The sequence below is a fragment of the Rhinolophus sinicus genome, linkage group LG10 (assembly GCF_036562045.2).
Source record: "Rhinolophus sinicus isolate RSC01 linkage group LG10, ASM3656204v1, whole genome shotgun sequence".
Taxonomy (NCBI): Eukaryota; Metazoa; Chordata; class Mammalia; order Chiroptera; family Rhinolophidae; genus Rhinolophus; species Rhinolophus sinicus.
Window position 1 is genome coordinate 105,278,548 of NC_133759.1, and position 23,247 is coordinate 105,301,794.

The 23,247-nt window shown below is 48.1% G+C and overlaps 1 protein-coding gene across 1 annotated transcript in view; it reads left to right on the forward strand.

Annotated features, from left to right (window-relative positions):
• The window catches only part of ERGIC1 (endoplasmic reticulum-golgi intermediate compartment 1), an 88,332-nt gene that overhangs the window by 21,053 nt on the left and 44,032 nt on the right, over nt 1-23,247 (forward strand). The window contains exon 2 of the mRNA XM_019741339.2: nt 21,422-21,483. Coding sequence (XP_019596898.2) covers nt 21,422-21,483 — 62 coding nt within the window. The remainder of the gene's footprint in view (nt 1-21,421; nt 21,484-23,247) is intronic.

Here is a 23,247-nt window from a genome sequence, read left to right on the forward strand (position 1 = left end):
GCATGTGTTTGTAGAAAGCCTGGGGATGGTGATAGGAGCACGTACCTGTCAGTTGTAAAATTCTGTTTTCCGGAAGAATTTTTAGCGGCTGGTTGGCTGGCTGGCCTTGGCTTTGCTCTTCCTTAAGGAGATCTGGCCCTCCCCTCCGGAGCTCTGCCACCACTTGCTCAGCAGGAGGTGTGTTCTTTTGTGAGGCCCATTGATGTCAGGTTGTGAAAAACCAAGGCAGCCACAGACCAGGGAAGCCCTTAGCAGAGTTTGCCAAATTTCAACCACTCCTGGGCCACTTTCACACTTTTCACCATATCTACCTCTGCGCATACTGTTATAACCTTTATAGTTGATTTAAATGAGGTGATAAAAGACCTACTAGTACCAAGTGAGACTTTCTCCTCCGCTTGTTCAGGAGCAGTGGGACGGGAGTAACTCCCTCACTGGGTGATCCGTGGTATTTGCCAACCTTTCCGGGTTCCACCTAAGACCACCTTTTGCAGGATCACTGCAAAGCCCCCCCAGAGCCACCTGGCCCTTCCTGAGGGACAGGAAATATAGGACCCTGGGCCCAGCTGGCCACATTGTCATCCTGGGAGGCCCTGAGTCCCCCTGCCGCCTGGCCCAATTCTTTCTTTTAGCCCCAGGAATTCAAACCTGTCTTTGTATATGTCCAGGTCTGAAGCCACTTCCTCTAGGCAACTGTCCCTCATCTTCCCCACCTTCAGAGCACTATGGGCCTTTAAAAAAAAAAAACAAAACAAACATCTGATTTTCTTGGAAATAATTAGAATTATTCTCATCGTGCCTATTGTTCCTAGTTAATTCCAAGAACTGGGCTTTGTCACATTGAGCTGGTACCTGCTTTGTCACAGAGTTGCGTAGGGTTCTACAGATCAGGACTTTTAATTGCTCTTGACATCTACCCTTTGTAAGAAGTGCATTGTGTATCACAACCCAGTGTTCAATGTATAAAAACGCAATAGTGTTAACTTTATTATAGTCAATGTAAACATATTTTCTATTCTATTGTCTCATTTTTTTTCATGCTGGTTTGCAACCCCCTAAATTGAATTCTCAGCCCCACAAACTGGTCGTAACCTACAGTTGGTAAAACATTGCTCTAGAGGGTTAAAGCATGAACCCTAATAACAGATCCCATTTGTTCGAGCACTTAGTAGGTGCCAGGCACTGATGAACACTGTCTTGTTTAATCCTGACCTCGTTGGCACATCAGACCACTGAGTCTCAGAGGGGGTGTCACAACCCAGCTCATACAGCAGAAAGGGCAGAAGCAGGACCCCCACCTGGTTGCCCATGGCCTTTGGGCCTTGGAATACTTCCCCTGTGGCTCTGCCATTGAGCCTTGCTCAGGATTCTCCCCAGAGGATGTCTTGGTAGATATACGAATGACAGAACCAAACATCAAGTTGGCATAGAAAGAAATTCATAAACAGTCTCTTATATTATGCTATGCCCATGCAAGGGGTTCCCAAACCTGGCCGATGATTTGAGTGGTTTTTTTCTTCTTAAAATTATTTTTAAATTGCAGTATAGCTGATCATAAAGTGTTCTCATCTTAAGTGTGCAGCTGGACAGCTTTTTACATACATACCCGCGTGGCCGCCCCCAGGTAAGACACAGATTTCCAGCACCCTGGAAAGCTCCCACAGGACCCATCCCAGTCAGGACTCCCACCAAGAGGGAACCCTTCTCCTGACTTTCTTCACCGTTGATTAGTTTTGCCTATCCTTCCATGTCACTTAAATGGAATCCTATAGTACGCGTCAGTGTGTGTCCGTCTTCTTTCATTCAGTGTAACATCTGTGGGTTTCACCCACGTTGTTACGTGTATCAGTAATGCATTCATTTTTAGTTTCGTGGTGTCTGATTTGGAGGAGGTTCTTTTAAGCTCTTTAAAAAGCTTTTTCATAGAATATTACAGGCACATCAAATAGCATAGAAATCATCTGTACCCCTCCACCATTTTAAGAACCAAACCTTAAGCCCCCATCATTGCTCTTCTGCTTTCACGTATCCATCTGTGGTGCGTCCCCACCCCGATCCCCGGATAACTACTCTCCTAAATGTGATGTTGATTTTTCCTGTGCCTGTTGGTGAGTTTTTACTACCTATGTATGAATTCTTATTAGATCCTTAATTTGAGTGAGTGAGCGTGTGCGCACGCGTGCATATCACTTTTTTTTTTTTTTTTTTTTTTGCATTGTTCAGCCCAGATTTAAATAAACTTTGTTTTAATGTTCCAAGACTTTCTGGAATTCAGAACCTCAGCTCTGTGCTGCTGAGGTCAAGAGAGTTGGATCGGAGTCCAGGAGGAAAGGCCAGTCGGGGAGGGGCAGGAAGAGAGTAGAGTGGGGATTGAGGCCTGGGGCCTGGGGGGTGTTTGGAGGAGGTGCTGCCAGACTGTGTGAAGCAGCTATAACTGGGGGGTCCTTGGGGCCTCTGTCTTCATATCTGAGCTATGGGAACTCAACATACCCCTCATTCTGACCTGATTTCCTGGGTTCCCGGGTGCCACCTCTGCTGAGCCCACCCTCAGAAGGACTTGTGGGGGAGAACGAGGTTCTCCTTTGGAACAAACATGCTTAGTGTGGTCCTCTGTACCTCACACCCTCAGGTACTCGTAGTAACAGGTAAGGCGGTGAGCGCCCACTCACGGGGCCAGGCATTGTGCCTCAATAAACACTCTATGTATCCATACCTGGACCCCCTCAGAGCAACTCAAAGAGGTGGGCACTGTTTGACAGACTGGGACACTGAGGCACAGGGCAGTGAAGTATGTTCCCCAAGGCCACAGCTGGCGAGTGGTGGAGCTGGGTCTCACACCCAGAAAAGCTAGCTCACATTGTATCTCGAGGGCCTAATCCAGCACCCAGAGCAGAGTAGATACTAGTGATATGTGCGGAATTGATGCTGAGTGAATGGGCAACAGTGCAGATGCAGAGCTGTGGGAAGCCACCGTGAGGAGGCCTCCAAGTGCCATCTGCAAATCTGAGGCTTTGGTGAATCCAGAAGCCAAGGCTTTATGAGTCTCAGCTTCCATGCTCCTTAGCAGTGCCACCTCTGGGGACCATATCTTCCTCTTCTGGAAGGTAGAGACTATGACAACCCCTCCCTCCCGGGGTCACTGGGACTGCACGGTCAGGCTGTAACACAGCACAGACCTTTCTGGGCACAGGTGGGCCTCCCAGGTAGGCGGGTCCCAAAGACCGGGGTCCTCCTGTGGGAGAGCGTGGGAGTCATCGTTTAGGCCCATGGGATTCACAGGTGGGCACACACGAGCTGACCGACCCAACTGATGCTGCCCCTTAACTTTCCCGTGTCCGCGGGTCTCCCCGCGGAGGCCAGCCAGCTGCAGGAACAATGCTGACTGGCCCTGGCCACGGTCTCCGCCTTTCAGCCCTTTGCTGTCATGTGACACCAAGAAGACAGCCAGCCAGGCCTTGGCCAGCTGCAGAGGTGTCACTGCCCCTGGTCGGTCCTGGCTGTGTCCTGGCTGGGCAGGACAGCACTCGCCTCTCCCCACTCTCACTCTGCATTGAAGCCACCCTTCCTGGCTGGTAGTAACCAGCGGGCTCTCATCCCCACCCTCACATACCCCCACTGTTGACCTCTGCATTCTGTACTCAGCAGGGCGGTTCACAGGAAATCCAAGCACGTTTTCCTCACAGCCTGGAACTAAGCTTCTGTGAGTGCCTACTGAGTGCCCAGGGCTCTCTCTGCATTTTAGTGAGTGATCACATTTGTTTCTCAAAATCACGTTAAGAGAGGTGTAATCTCCCCCCCCCACCCATTTTACAGGTGAGTAAACTGAGGCTCAGAGAGGTCTAGCCAGTTGCTAGACATAGGCACAGTCACAGTCAGGATTTAAACCCCAGCCTGTGTTGTCTGTACTTCACCCCATGCTGCTTTGTAGAGAGAAGGCAAAAATAAGCCCATGAATTGTGGCAGCCACGGTACTGGTGATAGATGATAATTGCAGCCAGCACCTGCCACGTACGTGCGTGCTCCGTGCTGTGCACTGTAATCATTGCCTTCCATGTGCTCCCATTACAGTCCTTCCTTCCTGAGGTAGTTGGTCTTTTTATCCCCATCTTACAAGTGAAAAACACTGGAGGTTCCAGAGGCAGGCAGCAAATGCATGAGGGGGAGAGCCCTGCACATGTACACCTTGGGGATTGGAAACCAGGTACCATGTTTCCCCAAAAAGAAGACCTAGCCAGACAATCAGCTCTAATGCATCTCTTGGAGCAAAAATTAATATAAGACGCGGTCTTCTTTCACTATAAGACCTGGTATAATATATCATATCATATAATATATAATATATAATTAATATATAAATACCAGGTCTTATATTAATTTTTGCTCCAAAAGACGCATTATAGCTGACTGTCCGGCTAGGTCTCATTTTTGGGGAAACAGGGTACACTGTGGTCCATCTAGACACTGGAAGATTATTCAGTGCTAGAAAAACAATGAGCTACCATGCCCTGAAAAGACATGCATATTGCTGAGTGAAAGAAGCCAATCTGTAAAGGCTACATACTGTAGGATTCCAGTTATATGACATTGTGGAAAAGGGAAAACTATGGAGACGCGATCAGGGGTTCCCTGGGGTGGGGAGAGGGATGAATGGGCAGAGCTCAGGATTTTTAGGACAAGTGAAACCACTTTGTACACACTGTAATGATGGATGTATGTCATCATACATTTGTCCAAACCCATAGAAAGTGCCACCGCAACAGTGAATCCTCATGTAAACTATGGACTCCAGGTGACAATGACATGTCAATCTAGGTTCAGCCCCTGTAACAATGCCCCACACTGGTGGGAATTGTTGATAGTGGGAGAGACTGGGCATGTGTGGAAAATCTCTGCACCTTCCACTTAATTTTGCTAAAACTGTTCTAAACAATAGTCTATTTTTTATAAAAAGCAAAGAGGTATGCAGTGTACTTGGCAATGGAGCTGTCACCAGCCTGACCCCCTGGCATGTACTCTTCGCACGACCCCAGCAATGACGCGATGGGGGCGTGGCCCTGCTTATGACGGGGCTTCCCTGGCTGGATTATCTGTGGGCTCGTCTTTTCCAGGAGTTCTTCCAGGCCTGCTCTCAGGTGTGGCTTGAAATCCAGTCCAGGAGTGTGCAGTGTGTGGGGCGTCAGAGGGAAGCAGTGGTTGGAGCAAGGTGACCAGAAGAGGCCGAGGGAGGGCAGGCACACCCTGGCGCTCTGCCAGGGGTGGATTGATCCTCCCACTTGGGGGTGAGGAAGGAGGAGGTGAGGGAGGCGGTAACCACATTCTTTGGTCCCCATTCCCCGGGACAGTGTGTGCTCAGGCTGGCCTCGCCGCTGCCAGGGCGTTGCAAAATTCAGGCTCAGTTGAATCAATGTCCTTTGGAAAAGTACATTTTGCTCAGGAGCCAAGAAAAACTGAAGACTCTGCAGCCGGCACACTGGAGTCGAGAGCCAGCCGTGACTCACACCAAGTGGGAGGGCGGAGGGCTGAGCTCAGGGCAGGCCACGGCCCTCGCGTGGGCCCAGGCTCCCTCTGCTGCCAGGCCCCTCGGCCAGCTCAAGGCCCTCTGCTGGGACAGTGTGTGTGTGTGTGTGTGTGTGTGTGTTGTGTGCACACCCTGTGGTAGTATCCTCAGTCGGCTTCGTCAGGGCTCAGACCCCCCTCGCTGTTTAGAAAAGGTTCTGTCCCTCAGAAGCTATGGACAAAATGAATCGCTATAAAAATCAGATAACAGCTCCAAAAGCCTAAAGATTTAGGGGCACCTGGGGGTCTGGGAAGAGTCCCAGGTAGGACTCACAGGTATTTCTCACTTTTGACATTAGGAAATTTGGTGTCGCTTCCTGGACTTCAGTTTTTCTGCCTTAAAAATGGGCCTGGACTAAATCAGCCTTGAGGATACCCAGGAAGCATGTCGCTTGTGTACACATCCCCATAGGGTGGGGAGGAGAGGATTTATTAGGTCTCGGCAGACATTGCTAATCCATGTCAGCACTCGTCCACCAAGTCCACTGTCACCCTTAGCAGCTGGGCTGCTAAGTCCCCAGGCCAAATCTGAGCCACAGAAGTGTTTTCCTTGATTTGCATATTGTTTTATTTGAAGAAAAACTGGTTACCATCATTTTTAAATGGGTGATTTCGCCTTAGACCCCACATTTCTGGTTTTTCCTGATCTGACCACCCTGGGGCTCCTTGCTCTAGCCACGGGCCAAGCTGGGGGGCCTTCTACCCCCGTTAGATGGGCTCTGGACCCTCCAATTTACCCCAGGCCTCACCTAGCCCACTGCTCTCCTTTCCAGCACTTGCCTCGCCTCGCATTTTTCTACTCGGGAGAGTCGTCTTCTTTCAGAGACACGGAATGCCTAGTTGTCTCATTGGGTGACATGAGCAGCTAGGTGATCAATGCCTGGGCCCATTAATTCATTTGGGATGCTCAGTGTTTCCTAGAACCTTATTCAGAGGGAAAGGTATTTCCTATCTATGAATAATTACTCCCTGGTGAATTTGTTTTATTTCATTTCCCCACATAGGCTTTCCTTGAAGCAAGGGCTCAGATAAGCCATGAACTATTAAGGAAAACACAGGTTGAGGCAGATGTTGGACATAGGTGGTTGGGGCGGCGGTCCCATCCCCTCCCTGTCTTACTACCTCCCTGCCTCTCATCTGTGAAGTCTCATTGCTGGTGAGTGGTTAGGAGGCCAAGTGACTCCCTGAGGAAACTCACCTGCACATCTCAGGTGAGCTCCGCCTGGGAAAGACCCCCAGTCTTCTGTGGCTCAGTGTGCCTCTTGTTGCTTAAAGATGAGGCTCTCTACTTAAGATTGCAGTACCAGAGCCTCGGTCCCCAAGATGTATAAGGCCAGTTTCTGCTCTTGTGAAGTTCACAGCTTCATGGGGAAGACACCAATAATACCCTGTTTCCCCGAAAATAAGACCTACCTGGACCATCAGCTGTAATGCATCTTTTGGAGCAAAAATTAATATAAGACCCAGTTATATTATATTATATTGTATCATATCATATCATATCATATCATATCATATCATATCATATCATATCATATTTCATATTATATAAGGCCCGGTCTTATAGTATACTAAAATAAGACCGGGTCTTATGTTAATTTTTCCTCCAAAAGACGCTTTAGAGCTCATGGTCTGGCTAGGTCTTATTTTCGGGGAAACACGGTATTAATGAGACAGAGTGGGCTGGGCTATTCACTCATGAGTGTGGTCCACACATGTTAATGATACACACCATGTGCCAGCTGATGACAGATAGAAGTTCAGGGGCTGTGGCAGCCCAGAAGAGGATTTCTCAACAGGCCTGAGACTGATGGAGGTGGCTTCTCAGAGAAAAGGATGAATGAGCTGAGTTTTAAGGAATTACCTGGGGCTTCTGACGTCACCTCCCACTCCAACTGTATCAGCCTCCTTGCTGTTCCGGGAACCTGCCTATGTGCTCCCTGCCTCAGCCCCTTTGCACTCGCTGTCCTTTCTGCCTGGGATGCTCTTCCCTGCATATCCATATGGCTGCCTAGCTCACATAACTCAGATCTCTGTTTGCATGTCACCTTGTCACGTGAGCCTCCTCTGAGTCCCCTCACACCCCATCTAAAACAGCACCCACATTACACTCTCTCTCCTTAGCCTGTTTCAGTTTTCTTCATAGCACTTATCAGCGATGACATGATAGTTCACTTACTGTTTGTCTGCCTCACTAGGGTGTAAACTGGGTGAAGGCAAGGAGTTTCGTACCTGACCACTGTTGTATTCCTAGCTTGGTCCACAGTGGGCACTCAATTATGACAGAAAAAATGGATGAGCTGGTGAATGAGAGAGAAGGGGTGATGCAGACCTAGGGCACAGTGAATGCAAAGGCACAGGATGGACCCTTCTGGAACAAAACTTGGGCGGGGCAGTTGGGTGGGGCGAGGGGTGGGTGGGCGGATAATACACAGACAGGGGCTAGCTAGCCCAGAACAGGCCTAAAGACCCTGTCTTTGTTTCTCTCATTTACAACGTGTTTGTTATAGATCAACGGAAAAGTACTGAGACGTACCAAGTGCAAACGGTCACCAGCTAGCCTCTCACCCAGGCCAAGGAGAACACTTTGATCCCTTGCCCTGTGCCTTTTTGCATGAGCTTGTCTGAGAAATCTCACCTTCTAATTTGTGGGTGACACCTAGCTTTTGAAAGCACACAGCTGGACCCAGCACAGCGTGGTAACTCCCTGCTCAGAAGTTACTGAGGGCGCAAACCACAGCTTTGCCACATACCTGGACTGCTCCCTAGCAGGAGCTGTCACTCTACCTGAGACATCCTTCCAGTCTGTCCCCCAGCCTCATTTCTGCTTGTCTTTCTAGACTCAGGATCTTAGCCCGAGAGTCACCGTCTCTACACAGTCTCTTCTGAGCTTTAGTTTCTTTTGGTGTAAAAATGGGGACGAACCCCGTTTTTTTATCTTAGACCATTTTGAAGAGTCAATGAGATGACATGAGATAAGAGGCTGGCCTAATAAATCCTCTCCTTCCCCTTCCTATGACACCTGGTCCCTCTCCAGCTTTTTTCTCTGTGATTCTTTCCTCACCCTGCAAACCTCTTGAAATCTTAATCCTGTCCTAGGCTTTCACCGCCCAGGCCTGGCCAGAGCTCAGCCTTGACTGTTCAAGGTAGCGGAGAATGTTGTCCAAAAGGTGGTCTCATGGCACACAGTAAACTTGAACCCCCTGGGAAGGAGGAGGTCAAGGCCCTTTGGGATCCCCTCCCCGAAAGGGGCACCTCCCCCAGGTATCTTGGCATAGCTGTCTGTACCCCCAGTATTCTCCTCTTATGCTTGAAAACACAGGCACCAATAGCTCCTTCCTTTTAAATCTGTTGAAGGCCGTGCCCTGGCGGGGAGCCACAGCCATGAGAATCCAATCCCCGGAATAGCTCCTGCTGCTCAGCATTTAAATGCCGCCTGTATTTTTATCCGATGATGGGTCACTTCTGAAACACACCCCCCTCAAGTTCAGCCCCTCTAAGAATACATTTCCATTTATAGCTTCTGCCCTCGGGATGTTGTGTCCTGGGCCGAGGCCGGCGGCCACGGCCCGTTTCCAGTGATTTAGAAATACTTTGAGGCCCTAGCTGTCCCTCAGCCTGCGCTCCCTGTGGCCTTGACAGCAGAAAGCCTGACTCCCAGCCAGGCTCAGGCTCTGTCTGACACCAGGCCTTTCCTCTTTCCGTGAGAGCAGGAGCTCATCGGGCTGTTGCTGGTGGGGGACGCACATGGGGATGAGACCCCTGTCCAGCTGTGCTCTGCCAGGGCCTCTGGGTCGCACCACACCTCAGTATGGGACCCGTCCTCCTCTCCTCGCTGACAAGTACCCATAGACTGCTGTCTTGCCAGGTTCTATGTGGGCACAGGAGGACGGGTGAGCACGGGCAGCCAAGGCCCCCAAAGGCCAGTGTGGAACTTTGGGGAGGCCGCAGAGGGACCGCAGAGGGTCAGTCCAATCCTGATTCTGCTTCTTGGTGGCAGTGTGAGCTCAGACAAGTGGCTCCATTTCCACATTTGTGAATGGTATAAGTGTTGGGGAGGGTTCGGTGGGTAGCGTAGGTCAACTCTGTAAGTAGTGCTTGTCTTGTGGAGCAGGAGCCCAGGAAATACCAAGTCCCTTTCCCACCCCTCTGGTGACCTGTGGGGTAGGTACAAAGTGAAAATTAGGAGAAATAAATTAGGAGTTGGAAACAAACACGTGACTTACGCCTTACCCGTTCTAACACTGGCATCTCCTGAACTGCGCTTTTTCACAGTGCCAGTTCCTGCCCTCCCGCCCCCATTCTGGTTTAGTTCATTCTATGGGGGGGCCTGGAATCTGAAAATTTAACCATCATCCCAGGAGACTCTGAGGCCCATGGACCACACTTTGAGAACCGCTGCCTCCTTCATCCATTCCACAAGTGTTTCTGCAGACCCGCTGTGTGCCTGTTGCTTCTCTAGGCCCTGGGAATAGAGAGGAATTCAAAGGTAGGTGAGGTCCCTGCTCTCTTGTAGCATATCTTTTAATAGTGGATTGGGGCTGTGAACAAATACATAAAACACAGCATAATATCAGGTAGTGATCTTAAAAGCCGTGAAGAAAAAGCAGAGGAAGGAGATCAAAGATCAAAAGCGTGTTTTAGTTGGTGGCCAGGACTGGCCTTTCTGAGGAGGTGACATTGGAATATAGACTTCATGAAGTGAGGGAACAAGCCATGCAGCTGTCTCAGGGAAGGACATTCCAGATAGGACAGCAAAGGCCAAGGGCCTGAAGTGGGAGCAAGGAACAGATGGCATTAGAATGTAGAGCTGGAAGACCAGTGCCCCCTCCCTCCCTGCAGGGCCTGTGGCAGGAAGCTAGTCTTGGCTGAGTCTGCCCACTGTTGAGGGCGTAAGGGACCTGTGTCATTGTTAAGTGTTCTGCAAAGCAGGAGCTGTTTGTTACTTATCTCTTCTTCTTGTTGCTACAGAGCTGGATACTAGTATCTGCCATTGTTATGAAAAATCCTGAATTCTAACAGGTAAAGGGTGTGGTCTGGCCCAGGGAGGCCTCCATCTTTTTGCCAATTGACCATCTGAAACACTCTCTGAGAATCTTCTGGTCACCTTCCTGATCGGCTCATTTTACTTTCTTGCTCATCATCATTGCCCCAGCGGCCAGCACAGTGCGTCTCACCACTTCTCAGGCACTTGGAAAGCCCAGGAGGACACAGACGATGACTTGGAAAGAATCTGGAGGCCTTGTCTTTCACTAACACAAAATGCTGCTGCCCTGTCTGTGCTTCACTTTAACTCTCTGCAGATGAGCAAGTGTGGATGCCACACCCCCTGGGCTTCCTCCTACCTCTGTTGTTTTGGGATCCTAAGAACAGGTTTTGTGTGGGAAGCTGTTGAGTTTTAATCTGGGCGTGTGCAGTATGATTGGCAGGCAGGATGCCTCTGGGAATGAGGAAGCGCCGTTGGTGTCACTGTGTGGGCTCCAGAGGACAGGGTCCACATCTATCTCGGTGACTTTCTCCTGGCTCTCTGGAACTTGGCACAATAAATTAGGGCATAGAAGAGTTGACTGTGGGAGTTAAAAGAGAAAGGGCCTGAACCCAGATCCTTTGGGGTGTACCTGGATATCAGGGTCAGGCGGAAGAACGGGAGCAGACAAGAGGATCCTGAAGACTGAGGCTGCTTGAGGCAGCCAAACGAAGAGACAGATCCAAGAAGGGACAGTCAGTAGGCTCAGTGCGGGGGCAGTACTGAGGAGAGCCAATGGTATCTGGCCCTTGGAGACTCACGGGTGATTTTAGCTAGAGCAGGAAGAGAGAGTGGGTAAGGAGGGCTGGCATCACACTGCTGTGGGATAAGGCTGAAACGGAAGGTGAGATGTGAGGTTTTTATTTCTAGGTCAATCATTGAGAAGTATGCTGTGTGCTTCCTATAACATCACATTGAATGGTACAGAATAACTGGGTGTCTTCTCTGTGAGACGCTAAGATTGATCATTGGGTGCCGGTGGCAGCTACCTGATCCATCTATTCGCGAAATTTCCCATCATTGGTAATATTTGCCTAGATTCAGTATTTCATCAGAGGATGCACAGTGATGGTTTTTACAATTTTGTTCGTCCTTCCGCTTTATTCTTTGAAATTATTCTACAAAATAGAACTTAGTCCTCACCAACTAATTGGCTGCCTAGAAACACATTTTATATATACAATGAGTCAAAATAAGTGCTTTTCCTTTATCAATTTCAGAATAATGAGTTGGTGGCCTAGCATCTCCTAAGGTGTCCAATGAGGCTTTTTTGTTCTTGGAAGTATCATTATGAACTCATAGATTGTTTAATGTATATGATGTGTTTCAGTCATGAGTATCATTAAAAATTTTTTTTCTAACAGCTTTATTGAGATGTATTTGATATACAAGAAACTTTATATACTTAAGGTGTACAATTTGAGAAATTTGACATGTGTACACCCATGAAACGATCATCACAGTGGAGAATGATCACCTCCCAGAGTTTTCTCGTGATGTCCCTTCCTCCCTCCCCAGGCAGCTGGTGATCTGCTGTCATTCTAGATCACTTTACACTTTCTACAATTTTATATAGATGGAATCATACCATGTGTGCCCTGGTTTATTTTTCATTCAGCATAATTATTTTGAGAATCATCCATACTGTTGCTCAAATCGATACTCCCCTGCTTTTTATTGCTGAGTAATAGTCCATTGTGTGGATATGCCGTAACTTGTCTACCCATTTGCCTATTGACGGACATTTGGGTTATTTCCAGTTTGTGGCTATTACAAATTAAGCTGCCATGAATATTCATATATGTGTGTGTCTATGGGAATATGCTCTCATTTCTCTTGGGTAAATGTGTAGGGGTGGAAAGGCTGGATCATGTAGGTATATGTCTAGCTTTTAAGGAAACTACCAAACTTTCCTCTGTAATGGTTGTACGACTTTTCTTTCCCACCAGCAACGTCTGAGAGTTCCAGTTGCTCCACATTCTCACCAAACACTTGCTATGTTCAGTATTTATAATTTTAGCCATTCTAATAGGTATGGAGCAGTGTCTCATTGTGGTTTTAATTCACATGTCCCCAGTGACTTTGACATTAGCATAGTTTCATGTGGTTATTCACCATCAGTAAATCTTTGGTGAAATGCTCAAACCTGTTGCCTAGTTTTTAATGGGTCATTTTGTTTTCTTACTGCCGACTTTTGAGAGTTCTTAATATCACCTATAAATCCTTTATCAGACGTGTGGGTCACATATATTTTTCCCCATCTGTTGCTTGTCTTTTCATTCTTTTAATGGTGCCTTTCGAAGAGCAGAAGTTTTTCATCTTGATGAAGGCTTATTTACCAGTTTTTTCTTTTATGGATCCTGCTTTTAGTGTCTTATCTAAAAAATATTAAAAAATTAAAAAATAAAAAATTTTGCCTAACCAAAGATCACGAAGATTTTCTCGTTTTCTTCTAGAAGATTTATAGTAAGTCCTGAAGTCAGATCCAACTTTGTTCTTTTTCAGAGCTGTTTTGGCTATTCTGAGTCCTCTGTGATTCCATATGAATCTTGGAACCAGCTTGTCAATTTCTACAAAAACGTTTGCTGGGATTTTGTTTGGGATTGAGTTGAATCTGCAGATCAGTTTGGAAAGAAATGCCGTCTTAATAGTATTGAGTCTTCTGACCCATTAACACAGTCTATTTCTCTGTTTATTTAAGTCTTCTTTAATTTTCTCCATCAATGTTTTAGAGTTTTCCGTATCTGGGTCTTAAACTTCTTCTGTCAAATTTATCGCTAAATATTTAATAGTTTTTATGCATTTCCTAAGAATAATAGGAGTAACCATTGTGTTAGGTTTTGGTTACACCTTCTATTGTTTCTTTCTAAAGATACCAGCAAGGATGTAAATTTATTTTCATTTACCCCCCCCATCCCCCCACACAAACACACACGTAAAATTGAACAGAACACAGTGTTCAAAGCTCGGTTTTTTTCTCTTTCTGTACGGAGACCTTCCTCACTCTCCTTTACAGCTGTATCACCCTCCACTTCATGGATGGTCTGTAATTTATGCACCGGTCCCTGTGGATGGACGTTTGGATGGCCTCCAAGTCGTTTGCGATGAATAGCCCTGTGCACACGTCATTTTATGTTTTTCACCTGGAATTTACTGAATACCATTAACAGGCCAAGCCCTGCATGAACCACAGGAGATTTAGGGACAAAACTTGACCGGTACCAGCCCAGCAGGAGTGGAAGACCCTGCAGCAATGTCGGGGCTTGGCCAGGAATATATATGTATGCAGAGCCCTGGGAGGTGCAAGAGGCTACCTTGGGAGGGGCCTTCTGGAATTTCAGTGGTCGGATTTATTCCTCTTCCTCTTTGGCCAGACTTGGTGGCTTTTGTGGGAAGGAGGGGAGGAAAGAGGGCAGGATTTTGTGGTCTGAGAGAGTATTCTGACATGGGAGAGAGGTCACAGGTGGAGGTGTTTGGAGCTCAGAGGCTAGCCTGTAGATAGAGGCCTGCACATGGGCACCGAGATTTGAGGAGAGAGCCACAGGGGATGGGCTGGAGCGAGACACAGTTGTGTGTATTAGTGTTGCATGCAGAGGTTCATCACCCAAACCTCCTGTCAGTACAGGAGGTCGTCTCCCTGTCCCAGGCAGGCCTGTGGCACAGGGGTTAGACACAGATGCCGGGAGCCAAATTCGGGAGTTTGAGTCCTGACCCTACCTCTTGGGCTAGTGCAGTGGCAAGAACGAGGGTGTCGACCACACGCGAAAGCCCTCACTGTGGGGCCGGTCGTGAGGCTGTGCCTGCTACTCTTATTATTCCTCCCTCAGAGCTCCTCCATCTGGGCTGGAGAGGGAGACAGACAGACGTTTCTTTTCCTTCCTTTTGACACTCGAGGGAAGAGTGATGTGAGCTCATGTTAGCAGTTTGAATGTCAAGGACAGGATGGGGGTGCGGTGAGAATGATTCTAGGCTGCATTAGAACTGGTGCCTGCAGGCTCAGCTCTCGTGCGTTCATTTACCTCTCTGTTCTCCAACACGCGCACACACACACGTACACGCGCACACATGTATGTACACACGTACACACACACACCCCGGTGGTTCTCAAGGTAAAGGAAATGAGCAAGTGAGCAAACAAGCACACTGTTCACCTAACTCCCTGACACTCGGCGTTGAGGGCTCTGACAGGCTGGTGGGCAGGGCTGACCAGGCCCAAGAGCCAACTAAAACCCTTGCTGGCTATTTTTGGGACAAATGACCCACCACTTCCAATGACTTGCTCCTAAATGGCGTCTAATTTCATTAAGCCTTGGAAACAGTGACATCACAAGCGCCTGCCTAGTACCCGCCCACGTATGGCGAACCACAGAATGATCTGAGATTCTAGGGCAGAAGTGAGGTCCCAAGCAGCAAACGTTAAAATAGCAAAGCTGAGGCATTCTGTTATGAAAAGAAATTACAGAGGAAGTCCATTAGTCAGACATTTCCAGCGGCAGTTTTCCTTGCTTGGGAATGGGAGAAGACTTACGCCTGTTTATTTTAGGTGAGGCTATACAGCCATTCCTCGCCCTGTCGGCTAGCCGTGGCCCGTAAAGTGAATTTCTGTTAAGTAAATCCTATATTCTCATTGACTACTAGTGTCCATGTACATTTTATCCTAAGGAATGATGAACTGAGAGGCACAGATTCAGCACCTTTTTGATTAAACTAGTGACACGTGTACTTACTGTACCGCTAGAGAAAGTAACAAATCCGGACAGACGTTATTTTTCTCCCTGTGGGGTCCGGGTCCTTTGCCCAGTAGGCTCTGGCCTTCTCAGGCACAGAGCAAAGAGGGAGAGGGAAAGACCGCTTACTTTTACAGATTCCTGGTCTCCAGAGGGGCGATCAAGGCAGGGTCAGGCCTTCACCCAGCAGGAACAGAGGGAACCAGAGGCCTCTCGGAGAGGGCACAGGCTCGATGGCAAAAGGAGCTTCCTGCATGTGACGTTTTGGTCTGCGTACAACGGGAGTTCTCTGCTTTAGCACGAAGGACACTTTGGGCCCATAATCCTTTGTTGTGGGGACTGTCCCGTGCATTGTAGGATGTTTATCAGCATCCCCGGCCTCTACTCACTGGGTACCAGCAGCATCCCTAGTATGACAACCAAAAACGTCTCCAGAGATTGTCGACCGTCCCCTGGGGGGGCAAAATCACCCCTGATTGAGAACCACTCGCATGAGAGATAGCAAAGATTTCACCAGCTTTTTAATGGCTTGTTTTTGTTGTAAATACTCTGACTTTAATTATACCTTGAACTGGGCAGGTCACCCCTTTTCTTGGGGCTTCCGCTTTCTCATCTGTACAATGAATGGGTTGGACATGGTGACTTCCGAATACCTTCTCCACCTGACAGTGGAGAGTGTGAAAGGCAGGAGGCCCTCTGGGGTCTCTGTGTGAATCCTGTCCCAGCAGGTGGTAAGCCCGGGCCGCCTTGCCTGGGCGCTGCTCCTGTTCTGGCATCCAGGTCAGTCTTACTCTTAAATCCAGTTCATTATGCTTTTGCTTTCATTTAAGCCCATTTTGACTTTTTTTTCTAAGTGGAAATTTCTAAATATCCACAAAAGTGGAAGAGCCCCGGGGGCCCCTCACCCAGCTTCCTCACCATCCACTTCATTTTAATCTTGTTCCTAAGGCCAGCCAGTGGGCCTTTTCTCTATGCAGATTCATTCACAGACTCATTCGTTCAGGTCAGTTCCCCAAGGACTTGGGTTGGGCCGGGCTGGGCAACAAGGAGGCCCAAGTCCTGCCCTGGAGAAACTCATGGCTCAGTGGGGGGACAGGGAAAGAGCATCTTTCCTTTGACAACCATAAAGAATCCATCCTTTAGGTCTCTCTGTTCGAGACTAAGCAATTCCAATTCTTTAACCTTTCTCCCTAAGAAGTATTTTCCACCCACATGGTCTGGTTTGTCTCTGCATTATTGGGGAAAACAGCACGAACATAAATTAGGCCTGGATTCAGATCCTTGCTCTGGCACTTCATAGGTGGGCAACCTTAGCCAAATCACTGTCTTCTCTAAGCCTCATCTGTAAAATGGGTTAACAATCCTTAACTCGCAGGTGAGCCGAGAGAACTGGATAAGAACATGCTGGTCAAGGGCCTTGCATGAGCCAGGCACAAACTAGGTGTACAGTAAACATCCCTTCCCCCGCTCCCATTCTTCTTACCCTTTCTTTCACATTCTCTTGACAGTGAGTAGCCACGGCTAATCTCATCACCCATCATGCAGTGAGGGGCTGACTAATGTGAGACAAAGAGGATGGACGGCTCACTTCCTGGTCTGTCACATGCCTGAGTTCTCACCACCCTCCCAGTAGCCCATTTTCTTGGTGACATTCACTGCTGAGTCATTTGGCTTGTGGTCAGCTCTGAACCCAGGGTCTTTTTCAGCTCTCCCTTTATCCCACCACCACTCCTCAGCTTGGATTTGTGGTATGGGAATGGGATCATTATTAGAGAACATTCTATTTAGGTGACCCTAAATAGCAAAGCCAAAGGCATTGCTAGACCAGGGGCTATGTCTACATTAACCACTTTTATTTTCCCACCATCTAGAAGACTGACAGTAGGTATCTAGTAAATATCTGTTGAATGAATTAATGTGTTTTGAACTGGTCCCTGTCTTCCAAGAGATTCGCACCTGCTCTGAGGCAGCATCTCTGGAAAATCAAATAAAACCTTGTGACTTTAATTTACCAATAATTGAGTTCTAAATTGCTTCACAGAAGTGTGGACCCAGACTTGGGTTTGAATCCCAGCTCTGCTAATCATGGACTTGGTGACTTTAAGCAAATTGCTTATGGTTGAGCCTTAGTCTTTTCCTTGGGAAAATGGGATATCAGCATCTGCCAGGGTTATTGTGAGAATTAAATTTAAATATATATGTGCAAGAGCCCAGCACAGGCTAGCAGTGATCTTGGTTTCGTGTCATTGGCTCTTTCTGGATCACTTACCTCCTTTGATGGCTGTTGCCTCCAAGTCTAACCTCTTCTCTTAGACCTTTGTTCAGCCTTCTTCCCCCTTCCCGCCCCCATCAAGGACATACTCTGCCTGACACCAACTACATTCAGCAAACATTTGTTAAGCCAGTTCTTCAAATTCAGATGCCTACAGGGACCAGGCGTGTGTGAAGAAAGCAGGCTAGGTAGGATTTTTATGTGAAATCTCCCCCTTACATTTAAAAAAAAATTTCCTTTAAATTAATTTTTTTAACTTTTCATTTTGAAATAATTTCCAATTTGCAAAAAAAATTGCAAACAAACAATACAAAAACTTCCCACGTGCCCTTTCCTCAAGTTTCTCCAAATGGTAACATCTTATATAACCAAATACCATGATCAAAATCAGGAAGATAACACTGTGCAGTACTATTAACTAATCTACAGATCTAATTCCTGTCCCCTCTGTCGTCTCATGATGTCCTTTTTCTGATCTAGGACATCCCGCCCAATTTGGTGGTCACGTCTCTTCCACCTCTTCCAATCTCTGACAGTTCCTTAGTCTTTACTTGCCTTCATGACCTTGATACTTTTGACAAATGCTGGCCATTCATTTTGTAGCATGGCCCTCAATTTGGATTTGTTTGTTGGTTTCTTATGATTCATTTGAGCTTGTGCATTTGGAGCAAGATCCCCACAGCAGTGATGGTTTGCCCTCACCAGTACGTCATATCAGGAGGCAAATGACATGTCTCCTTACTAGTGACACTCACTTGGTCATTTGGTTATGATGATGTCTGTCTGCCAAGTTTCTTCTCTGGAAAGTTACTCTTTTTGCTTCTGTAATGAGTAAAGATTTTGTGGGGAGGTATTTTGAAGGTATATAAATAGCCTGTTTCTCATCAAACTTCTAATTTATTCATACCTTCATTTATAGCTATATAGATTCTTGCCTTTCTATTTTATCCAGTGGGTTATAATCTATTACTGTGATTATTGATTTTAGTGTTCACATTGTCCTTTCTTGGCCAGTGTGGGCCCCGTTAAACTGGTTTCTTGTCCTTTTCATACGTCCCCATCTTTCTTGCTTTCTGATATGAAATGATGCTCCAAGGTCATCTTTTATTTTCTCTGCCCCAGCCCTGGAATTAGCCATTTCTCCAAGGAGCTGCTGCTTTTGAGTAAAGAATGATATTTAGAAACCAAGATTTGAGCACCAGATGTGCCCATTGTTCTCTGGCTGTCACTGGTCCTGGACCCTCTCTGTGGAACGAGCTGGGAAATATATGTATATATGGTGTGTCTACACCTACATGGATATTTATGCATGTTGAAAACTATGAATTCACAGCGATTCTTCCATTTCCACTCCCCATCACAGGGTTTATTCTGCTTTTCTCTCTGTACCTCCCTTTCCCGACAGTGAGGCACCTGGGCCCCATTACCTCACTGTATTTACTTATTGGATCGGTCCCCCTGTATATAACAGTCTCCTGTCTCTCCTTCCTCATCCTTACTAGGTTCTGACACTCTGCCCTGGGCCACCCCCATCTTGTCACCCTGAGCCACCTTGGACTTCCCATAAAACTCCCAGGTTTGAAATGATAGTTCATATATTTTTAAAACTGTGAGGCCCAGCTTCTGCCCGTGGGCCTTGGATGGTGACTGGAGTAACTGGACCAGGAAGCTGGATTGTTAGCCCTTCCCACCTCTCACGGGGGGCACTCCCACTGTCCCCCTCCCAGCACCACTTGCAGGTGAACACAGCCTCCAGCACACCGGGATTCACACTCCTCTTGCCTCTGCTTTTGCTGTTCTCACTACCTGGGCTGCTCTTTGCCTGCATCCATGCTTCCTGCTTTGTTCAGACATCACCTCCTGTAGGACGCTTCACGGATTACCCCAGGGGCCTTTTCCGGGTTCTCTGGTGCCTCCAGCGAACCCCACGTTGGAACATCACTGCCTTCTCTTCCTATTGCTTTGTGTCTGCTGCTGAACTACAGACGCATGAGGCCGATTTCAGCTCCGTGTCCTAGTGCCTAAAAGAGAGCCCAGCACGTAGTAGGTGGTCATAAGTGTTACTCACATGAGCATTAATGATAGTAACAGCAGTACTCAAATAGCACTCCCTGGGTACCAGGCATGGTTCTAAGTGCTTTATGTGCTCTAAGACATTCAGTCATAACCCTTATGCTGTGAGATAGTTGTTGTTGCCCCATTTTAAGACAGAGGAACTGAGGCACAGGGAGGTTAAGTAAGGGATGTGCCCAGAGTCACACAGTGGTGGAGTCACATTTGAACCCAGGCAGGCTGACTCCACAGTTCTTGCTCTCACCTCTCAAATGCCTCTCATGGTAAAAGGGGTCCGCATTTTCAGAATAAGGGAGGTGTGTACGTATGGATTGTTGAGTCCCGTGGACCCCACCTTCCCAACCACATTGCCAGCCCCAATTTCTAGTGCCCTTATGGGCCCAAGCACCTGGCTGAACAGGCAGGAGAGAAAGTGGTCCCTTTTAACTCTGTGGCCCACAGAAATAGTTTCTCCCCTGAGGTCTTAGGAAACCAAGCACTGTTCACGTGTTGTTAGAGTGAGCACATGGGAGTCAAGTATCAGGTCTTACGCAAGATTTCCAAGTCATTGCATTGGGTTGGCAGGGCACTGACACTGTTTCCCAATCACCAAAGGGGAACCACACGCTGGCCCATCAACCCCGAGGGCTAGAGCAGCAGCGCTTCAAGCCAGGCTCTACCAGAGAGCCTGGGAACGATGTGTGTGGACTTGGAGCGCCATCAGTAAAGCTCATCGTGTGATAGCTGTCTGCTCAGGGTCAAGTGCAGGGGAGGAGGCTAAGTGTGTGACGAGCCTCCCCCGTGAACGCTCCATGTCAAATCTGCCAGACATTTATTTCCCTTATACCTCTCAGTAGCCTACTGGGGTCTGGCAGTAGTAGCCCTGTTTTTACAGACAAGGAAACTGAGGTTCAGAGAGGGGAAGTCGTTTGCCTAAAGTCACACAGCGAGGAAGGAGATTAGCCAAGATTTGAACGCAGGGCAGTCTGATCCAGGGCCTTACCTCTTAAACAGCTGGCCATATTTAAACCCATGGAGTCTGTCTGACTCCAATACCCCAAATCCTGCCACCACACCCCACAACCCCTGTCTCTGCCCTGATGGGATCCCATTGAGAGAAAGGCGCCTACGTCTGGGCCGGAAACCCACATTAAACGGGATCCAGATCCAGCACAAGCTGATGCGGAGACTGTGGGCCCCAGGCAGGATTTGATGTTAACCTCATGCCTTGGAGTTAAGAAGACTCTTCAGGAGCCTGAGGAAGTGCGGAGTGGAAACAGGAGAACGAGGAGGAGGCGGGAAAGGGAAGAGGGGGTGGAGAGCTGACGCCGGGCAAGATTGCAGCAGTGCCGTCATAGGACTCAGGAAAGACTGCATTTCCCTGTTTCCTTCAACGTCAGAGGAACCTGAGCCTTGGAGGGTTCAGTTCATTCCACAATGCCTATTGAGTGCTGACTATGTGCCAGGCCCTTGCTGGGGTCTGGGGACGTGGCAGGGGACAAAAGCTCACCAGGCCCCTGCCCTCATGGGGATGACGTTCTGATGGGGGAAGACCAACCAAGAAACATAACCAAGTGAGAGGTCAAGGTCCTCTCGGGTGCTGATAAGTGTCATGAGGAAGTGTGCCAAGGGTAAGGGCAGTCGGGGGGGCGGGGGGCACACCAGAGGGGGTGTCCCAAAGGAGTTGGTTCTGGGAAGAATCGTGGCTTGCCGAGACATGTGACACACGAGCTGCCTGAGCCCCATCCTTTGTGCCCACCTCACGTCTGTCCCCTTTGCTCTCTGCAGGTTTGACATCTACAGGAAGGTACCCAAGGACCTTACGCAGCCGACGTATACTGGGGCCATCAGTGAGTAATCAGCCGCCATTCTTACCGTTGTCCCCACCCCTACACGCCCCCGCCCCCGTACCTGTGCCCTCTCTCCCTCTGCAGACCTGCTGGGCCAGGGAGGAAAGGAGAGGGGAGGAGGGAAGAATTGATGGGCATCTCACCAGGCCCTCCATATAGTTCCTCGTCCCATCTCTGTCCTCAGCGTAACCTGTAAGGCATAGGTGGAATCTGTGTCTGGGAGGATACACCAGAAATCACTTGTACCTGCCCTGGGAGAGGAAACGGGGACTCGGGGATCAGGAAGAGACTTACATTTTATATCTTCTAAAATATTTGTGTTTTTGACATAAACATGTCTTTACCCATTTAAAAAAAATAAAAATCCCACCCAGATTTGGGTTCCTTTTATGCTTCAGTAAAAGGACCCAGGGCTCCTTGGAATAATGGCTGATTCTGGGGCTGGGGCTGGGAGGGCACAAAATGAGCCTAGAACAGCTTGTGCCAGAAAGGAAAGAGTTCTCCGGATTAAGAAAAAGATGGTGTGTGTCAGCAGGACACAGGAGCCAGCCTGGAAGAGACCAAAGACCAATGCTAGGGCAGTTTGAGTAACAATATAGTGGCATTATTGGCTTATAACCCAAAGAATTAAGAAAAAGGTCCATGAGTCCTTACTGATGTAAATAAATGGGGAAGAAGGGGCGATTATTCCTTAGGAAGCATTCCAAAGAATATATACGAATATGTCCCTGTCCAGGATTTAGAGCATAATTGTCCTCTCCTGGAGTGTGGGCTGGACTTGGTGACTCGCTCTTAAAGAGAAGAGACTGGAAAGGAAATAGTCACATTTCCTGATATGTGGAGCCGGCACCTTCACTGAATGATGACATTGGCATCAACCAGTGAGACCTCACGTGGATGTCACACACCCGCGATGGGACGCGATAGGAAGGGTGCCTAACCGCTGTGAGATCTTCCCTCAAACCACAACCCAGTCTAGTCATGAAGAAACATCAGCCCCAGGTTGGGACATTCCACAGGACACTTGACCACTACTGTTCCAAAGTGGCAAGGGCTTGAAAACCAAGGAAGGACTGAGGAAGTGTCACAGATTAAAGACTAAGGACATACAATGACTGAATATAAAGTGGGGTCCTGGGTTACTTCCTGGAACAGAAAAATGGCATTAGTGGGGAAACTGGTGAATAAGTCTGTAGCTTGATTAGTAATAGTATTGTACAATGTTAATTTCTCTCTCTTGACAAATACACCAGGGTATGTAAAATATTAACAGAAGGGGAAGCTGGGAGAAGGCTGTATGGGAATTTTCTGTACTATCGTTTTATCTATTATTACTCTACAATAAAAAGTTTATTTAGGAAAAATAAAAGCAAAGCATAATGGTCCTGCAAGCAGAAATGATTGAACTTCGTTTACTGGAAGAGAAAAGAGCTTAGAGCGAGGAAGTGACTTGTCTGAAGTTTCACAGCTTACAAAAGGTGGAGCCAGGACTGGGACTTGGGTGGGCCTCCCTGCGCCCGAGTGGTTGGTGTGGGAGCGGGACCTTCCCCCTGGATGTCCCTTGGAGCTGGGCAGCCAAGTTGACGTCCACTGTGGCCTCCCAGGGCAGGCCATTGTTTGGTAGGGGGATGACCTCGGGGATTGCCCCACCCTGGCCAGCGCTGCCGGGCTCTCCCTCCCGCCAGCTCAGCTCCTTGAAACCGTGGATGCCTTCTCGCGTCCTGGGTTTCCACATCTCTGGGGAAGGGCTGTTTGTCTTGCAGG